The sequence below is a fragment of the Leuciscus leuciscus genome, assembly GCF_965113295.1.
Source record: "Leuciscus leuciscus genome assembly, chromosome: 11".
Classification (NCBI taxonomy): Eukaryota; Metazoa; Chordata; class Actinopteri; order Cypriniformes; family Leuciscidae; genus Leuciscus; species Leuciscus leuciscus.
In genome coordinates this window covers 7,846,726-7,870,363 of record NC_138735.1, presented here as the reverse complement: position 1 = coordinate 7,870,363, position 23,638 = coordinate 7,846,726, and the positions used below count along the sequence as shown (strand labels likewise).

Below are 23,638 nucleotides of genomic sequence, written 5' to 3'. Positions count from 1 at the left end.
TTTCAATTCTGGAGGAACGATTCCAGAACTCAATGATAAATTCAGAATAGAAAGCATATGAGGGCAAATTGATGCAAGGCAGTTCTTAATAACCGAGCAAGGAACCGGATCTAAAATACTGGTGGTTGAATTCATGGACTTAACCGTACTTGTAATAAAATCAACTCCAACTATGTCAAAGTTCGAAAAAGTAGTGATCGGAGGATGTAAAGGTAGTGTATCAACTAACTCAACAGTGGTGATGGCGGTTAGGGAGCTGTATATATCATCAATCTTACCAGTGAAATAATGTAGAAACGAATTACATTGGTCAGCAGAGGAGTGAACGATGGCCTTAGATGGTTTAAGAAGATTGTCAACAGTCTTAAATAGAGCTTTAGAATTAGTTACAGCATTTCCAATGATGTTAGAATAGTAATTTTTTCGCGCAATGTTCAGAGCAGAGTGATATTCAGACTGTTGTTGAATATAAAGAAGCCTATGTACCGTCAGGTCAGATTTCTTATACTGCCGTTCTAATTGCCTTCCAGCAGCTTTCATTAAGCGCAACTCTGTTCTAATTGCCTTCCAGCAGCTTTCATTAAGCGCAACTCTGGGGTATACCATGGACATGGTTTCCTAAATGTAACAACCCGTTCCCGCACAGGTGCAAACTCATCCAAAAGTGCAGAGAGCATGGAATTATAGTGCTCCACGGAGTTAGTAATAGGAAGCCTTAGCCCAGAGAGAGAGGCAGAAAAGAACGAGAAGTCCATGTGCTTGAGATTACGAAATTTTAGAGTGCGTTTAGAAGTGGCTCGTGACTGAAGACATGACGTTCATATCAAAAGTAATAAGTCTATGATCACTTATACTCATGTCTATACCATTCAGAGATCTAATGTCAACTCCAGCAGAGCAGACTACATCCAATGTGTGTCCCAGCTTATGGGTCGGAAAAGTGACATGCTGAGTAAAATCAAAGCCATCCAAAATGTCCATAAAAGTAGCAGTATTTCCACAGTTGGGATTATCAATATGAAAATTGACATCGCCAGTCAGCACCATAGCAGGACAGAGTGGACTAAGAAGTGTCAACAACTCAGTAAACTCAGATGTCAAACCTAATGTTAAAAGTTAACTGTATTTTCTAACAAAAAAAATGAAATCATTTTAATTAAATTAATTAATTGTGTATTTAAATGTATAACATTTTATTAATATTTTTAATGTTAATTGTATCTTTTTACACTTATTTTTAATTTATTTAAATTTAGTTTTATTTAAATGTTCTTTCTTTCTTTCTTTCTTTCTTTCTTTCTTTCTTTCTTTCTTTTAATTTCTTTCTTTTAATCAAAAGTATTAATTTAATGTTTTAAATAAAAAATATGTATTTATTTTAATCATTTTTATTTATTTATTTTAAAATATAATGTTTATTTATTTATGTTTATACAAATATTTGTATTTAATTTGATTTTAATCGGATATATTTATATAGTTGAATCCTATTTTTATTAATTTTTTTTCCTTTTTTTACACAGTTTTTCTCTAAAGTTCTCTTCCACGTACCACCTAGCACTCCTTAGTTTGAAAACTCCTTTATACTCACGTAAACTAGTGTACAGTACATGCGTATAAAGACATTCTTATTGCTAATAAACTCTGGATAGAAATAGTGTAGACACTGGACTATGATATGAAACTTTCTAGTGCGCGTGTGTTCATGCTATCAGATTGACTATACTGTAAAAGGCTACACATTTTCCTGTACGCAAATACTAAGTGCTCATTATATCCAAACTGAACGTGAAGATTATCAGTGAATAATGACTTGAATGCATTGACTTGCAGTGTAGCTTTCAGTGAGCAAATTTAGCAAATGATATTAAAGCAGATTTAACCATTTTTTATGTTATGGACATCATAGCACACAGAAGCATTGGCATTGATAGCTATAATTCCTACCCATTGCTTGCACAGAGAGGCACTTTAAGTTTGAAGTCTGAGTGAGTTATTATAGGAGGAGGCTAGCAGCAGTTGACCAAACATGGAAGAAAATGACTTCCAGTGCAAACCTAAACAAATAGCCATTTTATAACCTGTTTTCTTAGTATTATAATAGATATCCCTCTATAAAGTGATTTGTGTGGTGTGTCTCTACATCCAGGGATGAATGCTGCTGTTCGGGCTGTTGTCCGTATGGGAATCTATGTAGGAGCCAAAGTCTACTTCGTTCATGAGGTCAGTCTCTACTTCATCCATACGGAATTCAGATGATACTGTAAGACTGGGACGTCTTTACATGCTGTATATACTTATATTGATGTGTAAACAAACTAGTGTCTATGTCAGTGCTGTGTAACATATGGGTCTAATGGCTCTCGATGTTGCTGTTCACCCTTTCCAAATGGCCAATCATTTATTTCCAATATAAAAATGTTAATACTCAGGATGTATTATGAGTACACACACAGCCTTTTTAGTTAAATAAGTCATGCATTAGACATTATATTAGTCTACTACAGAGTTGTTGGAATAGCAGAACTGTTTTGAGTTAAAGGCCTGTATACCTGGCCTCATATAAACATGAATTTTCCATTAGCATCACATGGCATGTAAGCCCTGCGATGTCTGGCTGCGATAGGCCAAATACCATCGCCCACTGTGCTCTTATGCAATGGCTTCAGTGAAGAAACCCACACATCCATTTTCTCCTGATTCCTCCCTCATTCTTTAAGGTGAAACGTGTCATTTGTTAAATCGTTTGCTAAGGCAAGTGTTTGCAAGTGTTGCTAATGATGCAGAAATGACACGCTTCATCTTTAATATCAAGATTGTGGTTGTAAACACAAAGCCATGTCTTTGCCAAGCCAGGACATTGCGTGCCAGTCTCAGTAAGCTGCTTCATACGATTACCTAGAGAATTGAATTCATTTCTGGTGACTAAGAGGTCATTGAAGGATAGGAGGAGGGATTGTGTTTATGTGTTTGTGTGTGTGTGACTTACAGGGTTATCAGGGTATGGTGGATGGAGGCGACAACATCAAGGAGGCGAAATGGGAGAGTGTGTCCAGCATGCTGCAAGTGGTGAGTGTTATGAGGATCATACGACCCCTCAAAGCACTTACACATACCTCTGCTCGTACCGTCACAGGGTCATCGGTTACTATTCATAGTCCCCATGAATTTAAGGCCATATAAAAGTCTCAAATATCTGATTTCAAGAGGTATTTGGGGATAGAAAACAGGAATCACAATGAAGCCGAATGTGATTGATTATTAAACTTTAAAGGCTATGATTTAATTAAATGTGAGCTACGCATGATTCAAAGTAAATATTTTTGCTTATGGTGTTTATATCATAGATGCAAACGTGTTGCCTCGTTCTAACAAGCACTGCTGGTTTGTAAACGGGTTACCAGCGCAACCTTCTGTCAGAGAGTGTTAGTTCAGACCAAAGTGAAAATCAACCCATATTTTATCAGGACAACTCTCTGAATAGTTTAAGCATGTTTTTTTAATATGGCAAAGTTAATGTATTTGGTCTTGGTGGACTAGATCTGTTAAACTGCTAATGCTGATTTAGATTATTGCTGCTGTATGAATGGCCTTGCAACTGCTAATAGATACACTGACATGCTAAGCATGTAAGATCTGCTGCTGCTGCAGTTTATGAACAGACATTAGGGCTGCACCATATTGAAGAAAAATGCGATATTCGATATGCGATACGATAATGCTTAAAGTGTGTAAAATAAACTTAAATGATCTTTTACATGTGTGTTTCACATTCTTTTTGTGACGAGAAAACATCCCTACAACTTCTGAAAGTGAACATCAGTGTTTTACTGTAGCATAAGAAGTGTTATTTTAACATCAGTGTAAACCACAGGGTTCAGGGTTTCAGGTTATCCTACATTAGGTTTATTTAACAACAGAAACTGAATAATTTCAGAGGAACTCTAATAGCGCTCTGCAGGACTAGCTTACAGCTAACAATGAACCAGACTATTTAAAGGACAAGTTCGGTATTTTACACTTAAAGCCCTGTTTACAGATCGTATCTGATGAAATAGAATGGTTAAGATTAAAATTTGGACACATGCTGCTGTCCCGAGAATTTTAGGTTTATTTCGCTCGAAAAATCTGTAAACAGGGCTTTAAGTGTAAAATACCGAACTTGTCCTTTAATGTTGAGCAAGCAATCACGTTGGCTGCAGGATCAGCAAAGGCTAGTCAGCTTGTGTCATGCTGTAATGATGTGATTGCTTGTAGATTGCATGTAAAGGACCTTTAATACTGGGGTTTCATTATTGAAGTAGATATTTATAATTTTGACTCATCTCTTTTCTTAAAAAAAAAAATGAATTAAAGACTGAAATTTGAGGTTTATATTTTTTTTTACAAGTTTTTGGCTTTGTCAAAACCTGTATTATTTGAATTTGTATTGTTACAATCATCATATTTACAGTCATTTTACAGTTTAGGATGTTACCCTGGACTTACCCATAATGGTACTAATTTTATTTGCGCAATTTGTCTTAAAAAGCCTTACATTTGATTTTAAAACCCTGAAGATACCCTACTGTGGTTACCATTTTTAAGGAGAAACTGATATCTTTAAACGTCACAGCGTGCTCTGACCATTCAGCAAACACCAAGTAATGGGCCAATACCTTTTCAATCTCATGTTTACAATGGTTAAGATTTTGTGTGATTGTGTTTCAGGGCGGCACTGTTATCGGCAGCGCACGATGCAAAGATTTCCGCACGCATGAGGGTCGTCTGAAGGCGGCTCATAACCTGGTGAAAAGGGGCATCACCAACCTGTGTGTGATTGGAGGAGACGGCAGTTTGACCGGGGCCAATCTCTTCAGAGAGGAGTGGAGCGGCCTGCTGGCAGAGCTGGTCCAGCAAAGTATGAGCTGCAGACGACACAATAGAAATACAATTAGTTTATTGAGGGTGTTGTTTATTTCACATAAAAAGCATTCTAGCTATCATTAGCTTGAATTTATCTGAATTTTGAACTATTTTATTAAGCATAAATTAGCCAAAAAAATTAAGATCAAACAGATTGATATGCAAATAATAATAAAAAAACAATATTGTCTAGAATTTCATCTTATGAGCTTTCATGTTGCATTTTTTGTTGTTGTTATTTTTTATTATAGATCTGATTGATGAGGAGGCAGCTCAGAAATACTCTGCTCTTCACATTGTGGGCATGGTGGGCTCTATTGACAATGACTTCTGTGGCACCGACATGACAATAGGAACAGACTCAGCCCTCCACAGAATCATTGAGGTGGTTGATGCAATCATGACTACAGCTCAGAGGTACTTCAACAGTCCATAACAAAGCAGAACAGGTTTCCAGTTGTGCAAGTTGTTTCTTGTGAACAAATATGCCAATTCACATTTATTGGCTAATAATTTTTTGTGGTTTACAGTCACCAGAGGACATTTGTGCTGGAGGTGATGGGCAGGCATTGTGGGTAAGATTATTACATATTAGCTCAATCCATTTTGCCCTGGATTTGTTCTAAACATTTTATTGGCATGGTTTTTGCGTTTAATGGTGAAATGATGCTGTCTACTGTCAAATCAGACACTGTTTTCTATATCTGTATGTGCTTGTGTATGAAGCTATCTGGCATTGGTGAGTGCCCTGGCATGTGGAGCTGACTGGGTGTTGATTCCTGAAATGCCCCCTGAGGATGGCTGGGAAGAGAAAATGTGTCAAAAACTCTCTGCGGTAAAACAAAAATACATAATTCCTCACTAAATCTACATGCTGCACACGTGATGTACTTCTTATGTTATTAGTGCTCACACTTTCTTTCAGATTTATTCTTACTAGTTTTTCACCTGAAAAATCGTCAGAACCATTAAAGTATGCTTGTGGTTGTACACAGTTTTGGGGAAGTGAATCTGAAACTGTTGCTTATTAAATAAATTAACTACAGTGAAGCTTCACTCATGATAAAGTAAAATGTATAGCTTTCCATCACTACTTGCTAGAGACGTAGCTTCCTCAGTTATGTAAATAGTCATACAACTTGAAAAAAGACACACTACTAAAAAAATGGTTATACATACACATTTACAGTTTAAATAAGGTATTTATTCCAGAGTCATCTGTGTACAATTAATTAATTTTCCACTTCCTTAATTTATTCTTCTGTTTGTAACATGCATATGTTTTTGTGGAACAAATGTGTTCACTGCCCCAGACTCGATCCAGAGGTTCAAGGTTGAACATAATCATAGTCGCTGAAGGAGCCATTGACAGACATGGAAAAGCTATTACTTCTAGTATAGTGAAGGATGTGAGTACTTGATGTTTTCAAAGGGAGAGAGCAAAAATCTGGAATCCTCTAGAACTGCAGTTGCCCATCTCCAATAAAACTCCAAAACGACCGTAAGACTTGTTGCAAAAACATGCTACAAATTCTACCACATGCCACACGATGTACAAGGGCTTTCACACTGACAGCGATTTGCATTGATACATGGTGCACAAATCATTCTTTTTCAATAAGATCTGGCAATTTGATGCATCATAATCGACAAAGTGTTTAGCACAACTGCCTAAAGCATTTGAAAACAGCAGTCCACTAGTCTTGCTGGCCTTGGCCAAAAGTACAGTGACTTGGAAACTTTGACCAAAGGCACAGCGACTTCAGTCAAAGGTACACCAACATTATACGAACAGTGACTTGGTGTCCTCAACTGACAGTGATCAACAGTATATTAACTTTAAGACCTCGCCCAACAGCATAACCAAGTGAAGTCTGCGAACAACAAAAACCTTGACCAACAAAAAGTAATGATCCAACAAAATAGTGACTTTAAGGCATTGACTAACAACACAGACACTTGGAGACATCGGACAACAAAATAATGACTTGTAGACATTGACCAACTGTACTGCAACTTGGTGACCTCGACCAACATTATGTAGACGGCCACTTGGAGATCTCGACCAACAGTACAGCAACTTGGTGACTATAACCAAAAGTGCAGCGACTTCGTGACCATGATCAACAGTACAGCAATTTCTCAATCAACAGTATAGCTACTTTAAAACCTTGTCCAACAGCACAGCTACTTTAGGACATCGAACAACAATATGGTGATTTGTAGACATTGACCAACAGTACAGCAACTTGCCAACCAACCGTATAGTGACTTAAAGATCTTGAACAACAGTACTGCTACCTGTAGTCCTTGACCAACAGTACAGGGCATTGGCGACCTTAACCAAAAGTACTGCAACTTGATGAACATTTCCAGTCCTTGACCAACAACACAACCATGTGGTGACCTCGACCAAAAGTATAGCAACTTGATGAACATTTCCAGTCCTTGACCAACAACGCAGCCATGTGGTGACCTCGACCAAAAGTATAGCAACTTGGAAACCTCAACCAACAGAATATGAACAATGACTTGGTTGCCTTAATCTACAGTACAGAAACTTGCTGACCAATAGTATATTGACTTTAAGACCTTGACCAACTGCACAGCCATTTGAGGACCTCGAACAACAGTATAGCGACTTGGTGACCATGATCAACAGTAAAGGAACTGCTTGACCAACAGCACATCGACTTTGGGACATTGAACAACAATATAGCAACTTGTGGACATTGACCAACAGTACAGCAACTTGCCAACCAACCGTATAGTGACTTAAAGACCTTGAATAACATTACACCCACCTGTAGTCCTTGACCAACAGCACATCGACTTAGGGACATTGATCAACAGTACAGTCACTTGCCGCCCAACCATGTACTTAAAGATCTTGAACAGCAGTACAGCCATTTGGAGTCCTGGACCAAAAGTACAGCGACTTGGCGAACAATTGAATTGAATTGCTGTTAGAAAGAATGCACCTTAACTGGGTCGTGTGGTGTAGTGGTTAAAGATCTGGGTAGGTGATCTTGCAAGGAGCAAGCCACTCTCGTTACTTTGAGCAACTTGAGCAAAAGTTGCTTCATTAGAAATGGTGTTTCAGTAAGTGGCTATTTACTTCATGGGCCACTTCTGCAGCCTCAATTCCAGCTTTTTGAATCTCTCCCGTTGTTTTTGTCATCAGTTTGTGACCTGTCTCTTACCCTCATAGAAACGAGCAGGAATGAAAAGGCTGAATATCATAATAGTAGCTGAAGGTGCGATTGATCGTAACAACCAGCCCATTACCTCAGAACATGTAAAGAATGTAAGTACATGGTGTATAGAGATCCAGCTCCTGCATTGATCCCTGACCTCTCTGAGCTCTGTGTGTGCTCCCTCTCTGGCTTTGTCCTGTGTGGTTTGCTTAAACACACACACACTCTTTTCTGGTAAGGCACATGTGGTCACCTCGAACATAACCAGCTATGGCTATCCTCTACTTAACTACTGCACGGCATCAGTGCGTAAGTGTCTTGAATGCCACCCAAAGCAGGAGCATGCACATTTTCCAGTGCTTTACAGTTCAGTCTGTTCTTTTCTTTAGAATAATTTGTGTTACAAGAAACATTAGGTAAGCGTCACTATTAGCATTGCTCATACTTTATTTTTTTTAAAACCTCTAACCCTAAATTTTAAATTTCATTGCATATATTGTCCCACTTTATTTGTGCAACTGACAAATAAATAACTGAAAAAATAAATAACTTAAACTTTCCAGAATAAACTACTGTACATGTGTGGGAGCCTTTATCATGGGACAAAATATCATAGAAATATGGGAATTTTCTTCAGAAAGACAATGTAAGAATCTAGTTTTAGTCATGCTTGTGGAAACATTTATGTTTTCTTTGTTCAGGTTATTCTTGGTGAAAGGAAGTACATTTCCTCACCCTGAAAAAGGTCCTGCAGGAGTTGAATTATTTACAATGTTTAGCACCATCTCTAACGCTAACCGCTAAAATATGGGTTCTAATGTACTGACTAGCATGGGACGCTGTTCTGATTCCACCAATTAATGCTAAATCTCTTAATCTGCATGTGTGTTGCAGCTTTCTTGTGAATCTTTCTGCTAAACGCATGTACTACTATGACTGGTTTGTGTATTCTGTGCTTGTTCTTAGGTTTATCATTAAATGACTTTATACTGTATAAAATGTATATTCAGCAAAGCATATAAAGGAACAGTTCACCCACAAATAAAAATTCTGGCATCATTTACTCACTCATTAATGTCTCATATGACATTCTTATTTCAGTAGAATGGCAGAGGAGATGTTATAGGCTAACGCAGCTCTTTTAAATACAATGAAATTGGACGGTGACCAGGGGCCGTCTAACTTTTAAAAAGACAGAAGCATTATAAAAGTGGTCCATACGACTCATGGACTATATTAAACTGTGGTCTGTTCTTAACACAAAGCTAAGTTCAAATCTTAAGCTGGAAAAGAGCAGCTTGAACATTGATTCTATGAATAACTCAGTTTTGGGTTAATATATAATATATTTTACTGTAAGATTTATAAACATTATGAAGACATGTTGTACTGAAAATTCAAAATGCTCATAGACATTTGCTTTATTTGGAATTAAATGTTATCTTGCGTAATGAACAAGAAGTTTTGTTGACAAAATATGACCTAAAACCTCTGAATTCCCTTGATTCCTATAATTCAAGTTTAAATCTTCTTTATTTCCTTTTTCCAGCTGGTGGTTCAGTGTCTGGGCTTCGACACGCGTGTGACCATCCTGGGCCACGTCCAGAGAGGAGGGACCCCCTCAGCATTTGACAGGATTCTGGTGAGAAACTCTCGGGGATAAAATCAGGAGGCTTACATTCATTACATAAACAGATCTCATGTCCACACACTGCAATTGCTCTGCGGTTCTAAAGTGCACTCTGGGGAACTGAGAACAAAATTATGGCGGAAATGAAAGACAGCTTCTTTCCTAAGTGGTCCATTTATTTTCAACATTATGTTTATGTACATATTATGTGGCATGCTGTCGATTAACACAAACAACACTTGCAGTAGGAAAAGTATAATAAGCCTTGGATTCAACATGCATACATTGGTTCTTGAATAAGCAATAGCAATAGACAAACACAGTCTGCTTAAACAAATAACACACACACACACACACACACACAAAATCCTCTTGAATATCTTTATTGAACACACATTATGTAAACATTCTCAGTGCTGGGTGGAAAACATATGTAAATCCTTAGGGTGATTTAAAATGGCATTTTCTGCCATATAAAACTATTTCTATGCATAAAGTGAAGATTGCATTAGAGCACGCTAAAGCACTACAGATTGCATTGCTGTTTTGTGTTTGTTGTCAGGCCAGTCGCATGGGTGTGGAGGCGGTTCTGGCGCTGCTTGAGACCACTGCAAACACGCCAGCATGCGTGGTGTCTCTGTGTGGGAACCAGTCTGTGCGGCTGCCCCTCATGGAGTGTGTGCAGATGGTAAGGCTTGGACAGATGCCACGTCGGGTTTAGTGCTGTGATAATAAAGATCCACGCTCATGCAGTTCAGCAGAGGAATGAGAGCATTGCATTACTGCCGCTCTCATGAATCATTCTGGCATTTGCATCCCTATGAGCTGAATTTAATTATATTTATTTGCATTTAAATATTTAATAACATGTCATTGTATAATTAAATGAAAATGATAATTAAATAAAAATAAAATTATATATTTTTGTAATTATAAAAAAATATGATTAAATAAAATGTCTGGACAGGTTGATTTACATTAATGAAAAATGTGTTTAATTGAAATTGACATTATTTTCACATTCTTTGTGGAAATTTTTATTTTTTTCTTTCGATGTTGATATGAAATATGACCCAGAGAGTGTTTCCAACAAATCAATTCAACCCAACACATTACATGTCATAATATCATTATAATGGAAGTGCTTTTTCTGTCTTGTAGACTCAGCAGGTGCAGAAGGCCATGGATGAGAAAAGATTTGAGGAGGCGGTCCGGCTACGTGGAAGGTGCGTCTGCTACATTTAGTTTGAAACTTTGCTAATTTGAGTATCTTGACTCTACAGGTGAAACTCGAAAAATGTGAATATCGTGCAAAAGTTGTGATTATATAGACTCATTACATGCAAAGTGAGATATTTCGAGCCTTTATTTGTTGTAATTTTGATGATTATGGCTTACAGCTTCTGAAAACCCCAAATTCAAAATCTCAGAAATTTTGAAAATGTTCATAAGCTGTAAGCCATAATCATCAAAACTGTAATAAATAAAGGCTTGAAATATCTCCCTTTGCATGTAATTTTTTATATAATATATTAAGTTTCACCTTTTAAGTTGAATTACTGAAATAAATGAACTTTTGCATGATATTCTAATTTGTGGAGTTTCACCTGTAGTTTAACTCTGACTGTGAGTAGCATGTACACTACTTTCAGGTTGGTGTGATTTTTTAAAGATTTTATGAAAGCATAGTCTTGTGCTCACCAAGACTGCATTTATTTGATCAAAAATACAGTGAAACAGTAATATCGTGAAATATTATCACAGTGTAAAATAACTGTTTTCTGTTTTAATATATTTTAAAGTGTAATTTATTCCTGTGATCAAAGCTGAATTTTCAGCATCATTCCTCCAGTGTTCAGTGTCACATGATCCTCATTCTAATATGCTGATTTGATGCTCAAGAAACATTTATTATCAATATTGAAAACCGTTAAAGTTTTTACGGAAACTGTGATCAAAATTCTTTCAGGATTATTTGATGAATAGACAACATTTATTCAAAATAAAATGTTTTATGTAACAATGTAAAAGTAACTTTTGATCAATTTTATGTATCCTCTAAAAAAATGTTTTACTGACCCCAAACTTTTGAACGGTAGTGTGTATGTTCTATTCATTTTAAGCATAACTACAAATATAACTCTTAAATCGTATTAAATATAATAATAACACTTATATGTTTGTGTGTAAATGCAGGAGCTTTGAGAACAACCTGAGGACTTACAAACTGCTGGCTCACCGCAAACCAGAGTCTGAACTTCCACACGTGAGTGTCGCATCCTGAGAGGAACGCCATGTTTGTTTTACCCTGGTGATGTTTGACTCCATCTCAACACAACACCACCTCTGTTGACTGACACTAGCATGCTGTTGGGTCAGACTTAGCGATTCACAACCCTCAGTACATGACAGGATTCCACCCCTAGCAGATGTTTCCAGTGGAAACCAAGATTAATTAGTCCGGTCACACATCCTGTGTGAATATTTCTGCTTCTGGATAGTTATTTTTAGCTCTATTCTCTTGCTAATATTATCTCAATGCCACAATTTCCTTAAAGGGCACATTTTTTGTTGCATTTATTTTTAGTGATCTAAGTGATTGGAATCATAATTTTCAGTGGATGATCAAACAACATGGATTCATAATAAAGGAAGCAAGCTATATTTAGAGACCAGAATATCATATAAGTTTTGTAATGGACTCTTTTGAATTGGGCAATCTCCCAGAACACCCTAGGAACTACATAGCAATGCCCTGACAACCATCCAGGATACACTAACATCATGGTGGCAACAATAAAATAAAATAATTATAAATAATTGAAATAATTAAATCCCATAATTCCAGACGTTTCAATAACTGATTAGAGTTTACACTTGTTATTACCAATGGATTTTACTTTTTTACTTTTTTTTTAATTACAAATAGCAATTTCTCAACAATTTATTTCAAGGAAAATATGTTTGAGCTTGACATAACTAGAATATTTTGTTTTATTTTAATCTGTTCCATGAAGACATTTACATGACTTTTCCAGGTCTAGATATCACACTTTTAAAATTCCCTGCAGGTTTTCCAAGACCATGAAAACCCGGCATCAATGGTTCCATGAAAAACTCTTTCCCATTTGGAAAGAGTGTACAAGCAAAACCACTGGATTTTGAACATGGCTTCATCCAATTTTCAGATTTCTGCTTTAGAAATGTATGCAAACTAGTGCATATTTAAATAGATAATGCCTCATTTGCATATTTAATCCTGACATAAAAAAAAAAAGAAGTTAATACCGGTGGTGTCTTGCCTTTAAATAAGAATCTTAAGAAGCCGTTTTAACTTACTTTAAAGATTGTCTTTTCTTATTTTAAATAATTGTGAGCTACTTTGGGGAAGCGTTTATAAGCGCTGATGCTTAGTATATTTTCTGTTGCTTTTCTAAAAGCCTTGCGTTAGAGAACAGGAGTCTTGAATGGAAAAGCTGCTACAACACAGTCAGAAAAGTCAAAAGGGCCGCTTGTCCAGAAGTCAAAAGGGCCGCTTGTCCAGAAGTGTTTAGTCAATAATCATTCTCTGATGCTCCGGGCTGTGTGTCGAGTAAACCAAAGAGCAAATTACCCTGCGCCTGCTGGAATGGAAAACAGATTGATGAATGCCAACGGCTGGTTGGAAACATTGTTAAATTCCTAATAGGCATTGAGTGGTAAAAACAAAAACATAAGGATGATCAAGAAGCACAAGACCACAAATATATAGACATACCTGCTAGTTATATAAATGAATATGGCCATTTTAGTTTGCTATTAACATCAGCCCACATATATCCAAGAGGACGCTTGCTGTATTTATTATAGACAACTGAACATAAGTCAATAATTTAGCTGAAGCCTCGTACTAGCAAATGCTCGAGAAATGACCTAAATGTAATTTATTGACGTATTTGTCAGCGTAATAAGCGATGTTATGTCTTCTTCCCCCATTCAGAGCAATTATAACGTGGCTGTGTTGAACGTGGGCGCCCCCGCGGCGGGCATGAACGCAGCCGTGCGCTCGGCTGTCAGAGTGGGCATCTCCGAGGGACACAAAATGTTTGCTGTCAGTGACGGCTTTGAGGGATTCTATAAGGGACAGGTAAATACATATTTACTTTTACGTCCCAGTGTTTAAGAATCATCCAGTAGGATTTAAACATAATGGTTTATGGGAGTTTCTGTAGAGACACAAGAAACACAAACAATCTTTACATATGAACAAAATCTTGTCCCACTTGGACCCCAAGGGGAAGCTGTTTATAATGCCAAAGGCCAAATGTGTTTTTTAAATGTATATATAATAATAATAATAAAGCTTTATTGCAGACACAGGTCCATATAACACATCATACAGTACAAAAAGGAGATGCTAAATATACATAAAAATTGTATATAAAATGTATATAATAAAATGTAGTAGAGGTTAAATAGTAGGATGGAGGATAAAAACCTAGATCCTATAGCACTTTTTTTAAAGAAGAATATGGTATTATATAGTGTGTATTATAAAATATAAAATAAAATATTTGATATAATTACTAAGTTGTATAGGGTATGCTAGTTTAATAGGCTACATGTCTTTAAACATTTGTTGCTGTAGATACACTACCATTTAAAAGTTTGTGGTCAATGTTTTTATTTTATTTTATTATATATTTTAAATTAATACTTTTATTATTATCAAGGATGCATTCAATTAATCAAAAATGACAGTAAATACATTTATAATTTCACAAAATATTTCTACAACAATATTAAGCAGAAAGACTTTTCAACATTGATACAAAAAAATTTAGCAGGAAATCAGGATCAAATTACATTTTAAAATATATAAATATTTAAAATCAATGTTTTTACTGTATTTTTACAGCCAAATAAATGCAGCCTTGATGAGCATATGAGACTTCTTTCAAAACATTAAACAAATGTTCCCGACCACAAACTTTTTAATGGTAGTATTCATGTTTTCATACGCCATTCAAGGTTTGTTGTGTGCACATTTTCCACATATTAACATCAAGTTTAAAAGAAAAGCTTCCTTAAATAGGCCACATACAGTATACAAACACTATTTACACTCACATCCAGTTGTGCTGATTGTATTGCTTCAGTAATAGCATTAAGAGCAGACGGTACATTAACACGTTTAACACAAGTAGGCGTTGAAACAGCACAGACAGCAGTGTCGACACCTCCAGCCCTGCACTGCTGCTCTTTGCTCTGACGAAGAACACGACTGGATTAACATAAACCAATTTACCACTGTAGTACCACTGTGTACTGATAGGGGGCGATGCGTAATCCCATTAGCCTTATGCCGAGAGCTGTTGGAGGAATGGAGATAAACACAGAGCAACTAATTTCATTTCATGGGCTGGGCCCTGGTGTAGATAAAGACATGATCCACTAATCGTCTTATTGAACAAACGCAAGGAGGATTACAAACTTGGGGAGAGTAAGCAGTGCCTCGTCAAATCCCATGTGTGTTATTATCAATGGCTTCAAAATGAATATTTTTTAACATCTACTAACATTTTCAAGTTCTTAAATTCTGCACTGCCCTGCAACATCGAGTTATTTTTTTTGCTATAAGAGAAGTCTCATCCATGGCTGATCTCCATTATGATCTCTTCAGCCAGTCTAATCCAATAAACCAGTGAATTTAGAAAGCACATGAGTGGTGATCACATTTATCCCATTTGCATTTCCATTGGAAAAACTACATAAAAAAAAAAAAAAAAAAAATACCCTAAGGCAGGGATGGGCAATGGATCCTGGATTGTCTTGGAGAGTTTAGCTCTATTCATCTTTTTTTTTGCTGCATTAATTCATCTTTAATGCAGCAAGAAAGAAGCTGAAAAGAGGTAGATCTTTAAGTTCTGTTGCTATCAAACTAGCTGCAATTTAGCAAAATGTTGCTTACCTCCAGTTCGTGTTGCAAAATGGATAAACCATATTACCCACGTCTTCCAAGCCATACCTGCATGTACATGTACATGTACACCGACACCTCTTTATAATGTACTTGTTTCACTTTTTACTTCCACTTTGTTTACTCATTTATTTAATATTAACTTAATATTATTATCACGGGAAAAGTGAACCGCTGTCCATCATTTGGCACTTGGTGATTGTTAGAAAAATGTTACAACAATATTGGAAGTTTTTCCGTTTTAAACCATGAAGACGAGTCTGTGAATATCACACAAGCAATGTGCAAACTTTGCGTGAGAGTTATGCCGGTGAAGAAGTCTCAAAACCCAGACAATTATTCACCTCGGAAAATAAAAGTAAAAACTGACGAGCTTTTGGCACATATTCTCTCAGAGACAACAAGAGATAAATCCTACTTCAACATGTAGTTGACAACATGATAACATATAACTGACTTAATTAATTTTTTCCCTTAATTTATTGACCACCGGAGCCTCGCTTTCGATTTCAAAATAACGGCTGCGTGAAATCAGCGTATACGTAGTGAACAAATCAGAAGAAAAATAATTTGTGTTAAACTAGTTGTTTTTGAAATAAAACTGCTCTTAATTTTCATTAATGACTGATTATTGCGGTGTTCAGACATTATAGACTGTTAAAACTTTGAATTATAGGCCTATAACTCATTGTATAATCGACCTAGATGTTTAAAATCATTTTCAACGAGGAGTAAGCTAATCTGTCTAATATTTTATTATCTTCGCAGTGCGTCGGTTTTGCAGTGATGTGCTATGAAATTATTGCGGGGCAAATTAAATTGTAATATCAATTTAATAATAAAAGTAGGCCTACCCTAATAATAACAATTTAATGCATAAATTGGAAATGCTAAATCCTCTTGATATCGATTGGCTAGCTGATGCTTTTGATGATATCTCTGGTCTGGATACACCAGGGGTCTCCAACCTTTTTTCATTTGAGAGCTACTTTTTAAAAATGAAAGTGGCTGAGAGCTACTCATGTAATACAATACTTAAATCTCTTAAATAATGTCTCATAATACTCTCATATTAACAACTATCCAAACTGTTTTAGACCTAAAAGAGTCTTTGCAGACCAAGACAGATATATGTCACGCTTAAATGTCAGAGAAAAGAACAGAATCAGAGATATTTTTTTTTAATAGAAAATTGTACTTTGCATAGTATACTGTAAAAACACATAGTTGATAGTTGATTTTAGTTGATCATTGTTGACTAGCCTTTCATAACTAGAGATGAAATTACATGAGCACGGTTATCACAGAATCCTGTTTAAAAAGTACTAACACTACACAATGACATCAATTCACCAAGTTTTATGTCGAAAACCCAGCAAATAACAAATAAAATAAACGGATCAATTCCAAGAGGGTCCTCACACCATCGGTGCTCGGGCCCTAATTAGCATCAATATGCACTTTTTGTTTACATAAACATTAATAACATAAAAAATGATGGCCAGATTTTAAAGGAGTGTCTTGCAACGTTATCTACTAACACGTTCAAATAAAGTTTTGAGAAAAAAGGTTTTATAAAAAGATAAACCTCACATATTTCAGCCTTTAAATCATTTTTTATAAAAAAGAATGAGTCAAAAAAAGATAAATTATGACATGTAACTTGCACATTAGCTTATCTTTTATTATTAAAGGAGTCATGACCTGTAATTTTCACTTTTCCACGAGAAAAAATGTATGTTATGATTGCCTAACGATTATACACTGGCCGGGAAGCCGATATTTAAAAGTGAAGCGTTTGTTTACCTCAGGGTTTGTAAAATATCCCACGTGCACGCACACTCAAATACGAGATTTTGATTTCTACCCTGGCTTGACGTCACGACGGTGGAGGATATACCATATATGGACACCGCAGACCTATGCTGCAGGAAGCCCGCCCTGCCACTCTCCCCTCATATTCAGTCGAGCGCCGCCATGAATTCCGATTCGAAGGACGCACTCGACCGTGAAAGATGCAGAAACGTGGTGCACACGTGAGTTGCTCTGTTGTTGACTGCCAGAATCAACATGGAAATGTTTTTTTCTCTCCCAAGAACGGACCAAGCTATCAGGGACCAGTGGATTAAATTCATTTTTAATGACGCGGTTCCTACAACCCTTCCCACTGGCTTAGGTGTCTGTGCTAAACATTTTACAAAAATTGCGTTGCAATGATAAGATCTTTATTCACGCGATCAACAGACTGTCTGTCATCTGCTCAGTCAGTGCTCATCATGCTGCAACCTTTCATGTGATGGAAATTGGAATAGATTTAAATATAATGCTTTAAACGATACTTTTCACGATTTGTTAATCTCGATAGCTGTAATAGTAAAAACGTTGTAAAAGTTTTCGACATAGTTCATGTAATACTACTAGCTATTTCATATGCAAGCATGTCAGCCAATCACAGCAGTGGGCGTTTGCACTGCAGTCTCACAGCAGACACGCCCCTTAAAACAGAGCGTTCAAATCTGAGGCTGAAATCAGGCTTGGAAAAATGGCTTTTATTTATAAATTATGACAATTTTTGATGTAAAAATCATACTAACATTATAAGGGCACCCCAGGCAACATTATAAAATAATAAAACAATCCAGTTCATGACTCCTTTAATAGTAAAATTCGGTCCGATTTTCCCGTCGCGTCTGTCGTTGCTATGCAACCATGCACCGCGCTCTCCACAACGACAAAGAAGTTCTAGTAGCTAATGGATTTCCACCACCGAAAAATGTTGCTGTAGCTGATTGGTTGGTTCTTGTCACAAGACCTGCGGTGCGCTTGCGGCATTCTGAAAAGTTGAGATCTTTTCATCTCGCTGCGCCTGGAAAAAATGAGTGCGTCGCTTCAATTATGAGCGCGCTTGTCTATAGTTTTAATGTACCCTTATATGAAAAAGTTGGTCCAACTCATATTTGATCCACTCTGCTCTCTTTTCTCAGATAAAAGAGGTCAAATGGGCAGATGTAGGAGGATGGACGGGCCAGGGTGGATCCCTCCTGGGAACTAAACGGTATTTATCCCATATACAACGTTTATATGGCCTGCAGATTTCAGTAATACAGTCGATTTTAAATGTAATGTGCTGTGTTGTGCTTAGTGCTTCTCTACAATGTTTTCAAATTTGCAGAACGCTTCCTGCAAAGTACATTGAAAAAATTGCAGAACAGATGCGGAAGTATAACATCAATGCGTTGTTAGTGATCGGAGGATTTGAGGTATGTTTTCCAGCCTGGACTTTTAATGTTTTATCTTATATTTAGTGTGTTGACAGGGTGGTTATTTTAATGAATGATTAAAAAAGTTATGTGCTTTGCTGTTAATATTTTATATTGTATAATATATAATTATTATAATGTAGATTTTTTACATTTATTTTTGTATATATATTAATCATTTAAATTATACTCACATAAATATTTTTTAAACTACTTTTTGTACATTAAATGTAATAATTATTTATATATACATTTTACACCTTGATGACTGTACATTTAATTTTATAAAACAATTTAATTCTTAATTTAAAAAGTCCATGACTAAGTTTTGTTAAGTTGTCTGCCCACTCCATCATGTTTTCCTATGTAGCATCACCTAAAGCTTACTCAACTTCCTGTGCTCCTCTTCTTTTCATAATGAACATCCAAAATCATTCAAGAGTGAGGTGATAATCATATTCTTAGCAGGCACTGGTTATCTTTCAGCTGTTGGGAATGTAACATTCACACAGCTGAGATGACATATGACGCTATTAAAGACTGAACAATAACCTTCAATTGCAGAATAGCTCACCTGCTTTTCCAAAGTCATTTCATGCTGCTGAGTTCAGGCTCATCTTCTCTCTTTCTATAAAGAAATCATCAGGATGTGTGTATGTATTTTAAACATGTGTTTCTATTGGAAGTGTGTGTATGGAGTGGATCCTGTGTCTCATGCACTCCGTCGTGATGGCCATGGCTTTCCACTCGGTTCCTCCCCAATCTTGCCTCGTCTTTCTCTCTCATTCTTTGTCTGTCTCCTCATTCCATCCCCATTCCCAGCACCGGTAGCGCTTCACTAAATCCCCGGCTCTGCCCTGCAGGCCTACCTGGGGATCATGGAGTTGTTAGCAGCCCGCGGGATTTATGAGGAGTTGTGTGTGCCAATGGTCATGGTGCCGGCCACCGTCTCCAACAATGTGCCCGGCTCAGACCTCAGCATTGGCGCAGACACGGCTCTGAACGCTATCACTGATGTAAGTGAGGCTGGGGGACGCCACCCGCCAGCCAATCACATCAGAGGCTCTGTCTTCTCTTTACAAGCCAATCACAGATGCTCCGCCTTATGTTTATCAGCCAATTACATCAGTCTAGGTTAGCAACAGCAGTGCTTTCCGTAACCTAAAGGTGCGGTCATCGAATTTTCACTGACAAAATCGAGTCAGTTCAATAGGAATTCTACGCAATCTCTAATGTTGTGTGAGGTTGAACAACAGAAAGCTGCTTGGTTTGAAAGTGACTTCTGTGTGAGCTTAGCTTCATACATCACTACACCATTGACAATTTTATCACGATATTTTGCCAAATTTTGCCAGTATTTTGCTATTGTGACCGCAACTTTAGGCAGCTCCCATTTCAAGACAGGATTGTGTATGAAGACACCTCCTAAGGGAACTGGTTTCATACAGGCGTCCAAAGCACCATAGTGCCATGTCTAATGATCTAAAATAATAAATTCATGTGAGCTTTAGACAGTTTAGCGACTGCAGTGCTCATTTGTGAGTATAAATGAGTCATACATTTAGAAAATTTGACATTTATAAACCAAGGAAAACATCTATGCTGCCTTCAAAGCAACCACATGAAGGCATCTTAGACAGGATTTTACAAAATTAATGATTTCATTCATTACTTTAACAAGCATGCGAGCCACAATTAAACCATGCTAGTTATTGATCAGCTAGCTAATGACAGGCAATTAAGAACAGAAGGATGAATCTCACAAAGAAATGTCATATTTTAGCTTAAATTTCATTACACTATATTAAAATATATACACCAAATAAGATGACCAGTGGCCAGTTTGCATAAACTGTTAAGACTAGTCTTACAACTGTTTAAAACTGTTTATAACTTTTTAAAGTCAGTAACATAAAAACGTAGATTGGTCTAATTTGACACCGAACAGTAAGACTGATTACCCCTAACTTCTAACTTCTAGTTGATCATACTAGTTCTTAAGACACAGTCTTAACATAATGGCTATGTTTATGCAACTGGCCCCTGGACATTTTTTGTGAGATTTATCCTGAAACATTTCTACTCTAACCCTCAATGTTTTGGCTGATAAACGCAAAGGCGAGTCGTTAGCTAACAGGTAAGTGGCGATGACATGATGGCGGCATGTTTTGAGCTCTGCTTTTTTGTGGTTGTCATGTGACTGAGCCTGTGCTGTGCTATGATCACACTGCATTAAGCCGTCATAACAGATCGCTGACCCTAGCTAACGCAGACTGAACTGGAGTCTGTCTGCATAGTTTCATAGTTAAAGGTTTAAATGAACACAAGCCTTAGAAAAGCACAGGCCGCTGCAAACTAGCTTTTTCCATTCAAGAAATAGTTCAGCTAAAAATTATTTGTCATTTATTCACCCTCTTGTCCTTACAAACTCATCTTTCTCTTGTCTGTGTAACTCAAATGCAAAGGTATTTGAAAGATATATTGGATTTTACCTTGTTCTTTTTCATACAATTATTATTATTTTTTATAATTGAATGCGCCTAGGGAAATCAAGTTTGAAAAATGACACCAAAAAAGCACCATACAAGTAATTCTTGTGACTTATGGCTCTGCACAATAATTGTATAGTGCATATAATACTTTTGAACTAAGAATCCCCGCACATGACAAGTAAAAAATATCATGGCCACGAATTAAGAATTTGTTCCCTTGACCAGTGTTGGGGACATTTACTTTTAAAAGTAATGCATTACAATGCTTTAAAGGGGTCATGAACTGCATTTTTTTTGTTGTTTTATGTTTCCTGGGATGTGCTTATAATGTTAGTATGATTTTTTCATAAATAATTGTCATAATTTAGAAATAAAAGGCATTTTTGCTGCCCTGATTTTAGCCCGATTTGAACGCTCTGTTTGAAGGGGCGTGTCTACTGTGGGACTTCAGTCTACACGCCCACTGCTGTGATTGGCTAACATATGAAATAAGTATTACATGTGGAACTTTTAGCACGTTTTTACTATTACAGCTCTCAAGATTGTTGGTTATAGCATTATATTTAGATCTGTAGCATTATGTTTAGATCGTGGCATGAAACGTTGCAGTGATGAGCATGTAGCCAATTGTTGAGCGCATGAATGCAGTGATCTTGTCTTTGCAACTCGACTTATATACACTGATGAATGCTTTCATCATAAACAACAGTACGAAGACAATGTAAATATGAGATTTGTTGATTTTTAACCAAAGAGTATAGGTAGAAGGGACTTTGTAATAACGGGAGTTTTGGCGAGAGTCCAGAACTCAGTCACTGATAAACTCGCGCTGTTTGATTGACAGCTCCAGCGATTGTAAAAGGGAGCGTTCTTTGATCACTCTTTATATATAATTTAATCACAGTTTAAATAACAGATTATTGTCATCCTACTAAGAGAAACAATTTGAAGTTGACCATTTAGTCATTGGTTTGATTTACTGACACATAGACAAAGAACATCTGACTGTACATGAATCGTTACATATCAGAAATCACTGGTCACAGATCAGGCATTATAATTAAGGCTACGTTTACACGTGGCCGGCTATTTTCATAAACGGACATTTCACCCTCTCCGTTTTCAAAATTAACATTGTGCACACCTTTCAGTTTTCAGAAAAGTGTTCGTTTACCCAAACCCGTGTATATATGCCGTCAAGAGCATTCCAAACCTGTAGGTGGCAGTGTAACGAGAAGCTCAAGCCCACGTTAGCCAATCAGAATCCCGAAAAAAGCAACAACAGCAACGAATCACTTCCTCTTTCTTTTTTGAACAAGGGCGCACTTTTGACGCAGGTGCAAGTTCTGTCGCATACTGTGACGTCGGCTGCCTAAAATAACTGCCAAATAACCATGTTGGTTAACCATTTCAGGCCTGAAACTGTTACTCATGCCGCGTTCCAGGCAACCTGTAACCCGTGTTTTTCCAACTCGTAACTGGGAGTACATCGTTCCAGGCAACCTGTAACCCCTGTGTTTCTAAGCCTGCGCCGGAATTGCGACTGATTTACCAAAGAATCCACTGTGAAATGTGCTGAATGCAAATAAATAATGCTCAACTGAGACATTCACATTAGACATACATTTAACCATGTGTTATCGGCGTCAAACCTTGTGTTATACGTTTTGGCATGCCATGTTTGAAGATTTTCAGCAAATTTGTTGCATGACTTCAGAAGATTTTAAATATAGTGCAGAGGGTGAGTAAATAATGACAGAATTTTCAGTTTTGAGTGAACTATCCCTTAAATATACTGATACTTAAGTATGCAAATATATGTACAGTAAGAAAGAAGACCAGTCACAATTCAGTATGCAGATGTAGCGAAGGCATCATTACTGTACATGTTGGATGTTGATGTGTGGACTGGATCATATTGCTGCTTCTACAGTATGTTCAGAATACCTGCCGTCCCGCTTCAGTGTCTTGCCACATGACCTACCCCGTGTGCATGTGAGTGCAAAAGTCGAGCCCATCCCATCTGTACCCCCTTCCTCTTCCCTTCAACTCCCAATCGGAAGCCATGGCGGCCATCACACGGTGGGTGTCCGATCAACAGGGTCAGCTCCTGCACCAGTACTCCCTCTGCTGGTCTAACGTGTGCATTGTCCTGTCCCCTGTGGTCCCCTGCTGTGTTGTGCTGACCTGCCAAA

The 23,638-nt window shown here is 37.0% G+C and overlaps 1 protein-coding gene and 1 long non-coding RNA gene across 6 annotated transcripts in view; one reads left to right on the top strand and one right to left on the bottom strand.

The window, feature by feature from the left end:
* Positions 1–23,638, top strand: part of pfkpa (phosphofructokinase, platelet a) — a 36,418-nt gene that overhangs the window by 4,779 nt on the left and 8,001 nt on the right. For 2 of the 5 annotated variants that reach the window (XM_082184313.1, XM_082184315.1), the window contains exons 2-16: positions 2,150–2,223; positions 2,992–3,069; positions 4,711–4,900; positions 5,157–5,322; positions 5,436–5,480; positions 5,632–5,740; positions 8,117–8,212; positions 9,652–9,744; positions 10,295–10,420; positions 10,894–10,958; positions 11,929–11,998; positions 13,712–13,858; positions 18,676–18,746; positions 18,864–18,951; positions 19,815–19,967. In XM_082184313.1, coding sequence (XP_082040439.1) covers positions 2,150–2,223; positions 2,992–3,069; positions 4,711–4,900; positions 5,157–5,322; positions 5,436–5,480; positions 5,632–5,740; positions 8,117–8,212; positions 9,652–9,744; positions 10,295–10,420; positions 10,894–10,958; positions 11,929–11,998; positions 13,712–13,858; positions 18,676–18,746; positions 18,864–18,951; positions 19,815–19,967 — 1,571 coding nt within the window. Of the gene's footprint in view, positions 1–2,149; positions 2,224–2,991; positions 3,070–4,710; positions 4,901–5,156; positions 5,323–5,435; positions 5,481–5,631; positions 5,741–6,218; positions 6,315–8,116; positions 8,213–9,651; positions 9,745–10,294; positions 10,421–10,893; positions 10,959–11,928; positions 11,999–13,711; positions 13,859–18,675; positions 18,747–18,863; positions 18,952–19,814; positions 19,968–23,638 lie in introns of all 5 variants that reach the window. The other 3 variants (XM_082184314.1, XM_082184312.1, XM_082184311.1) reach the window with 3 other exon arrangements.
* Positions 21,794–23,633, bottom strand: LOC309509607. The gene is made up of 2 exons (XR_014209926.1): positions 21,943–23,633; positions 21,794–21,909 (listed from the first exon to the last, which is right to left on the bottom strand). It is a non-coding gene; the product is annotated as an uncharacterized lncRNA (long non-coding RNA).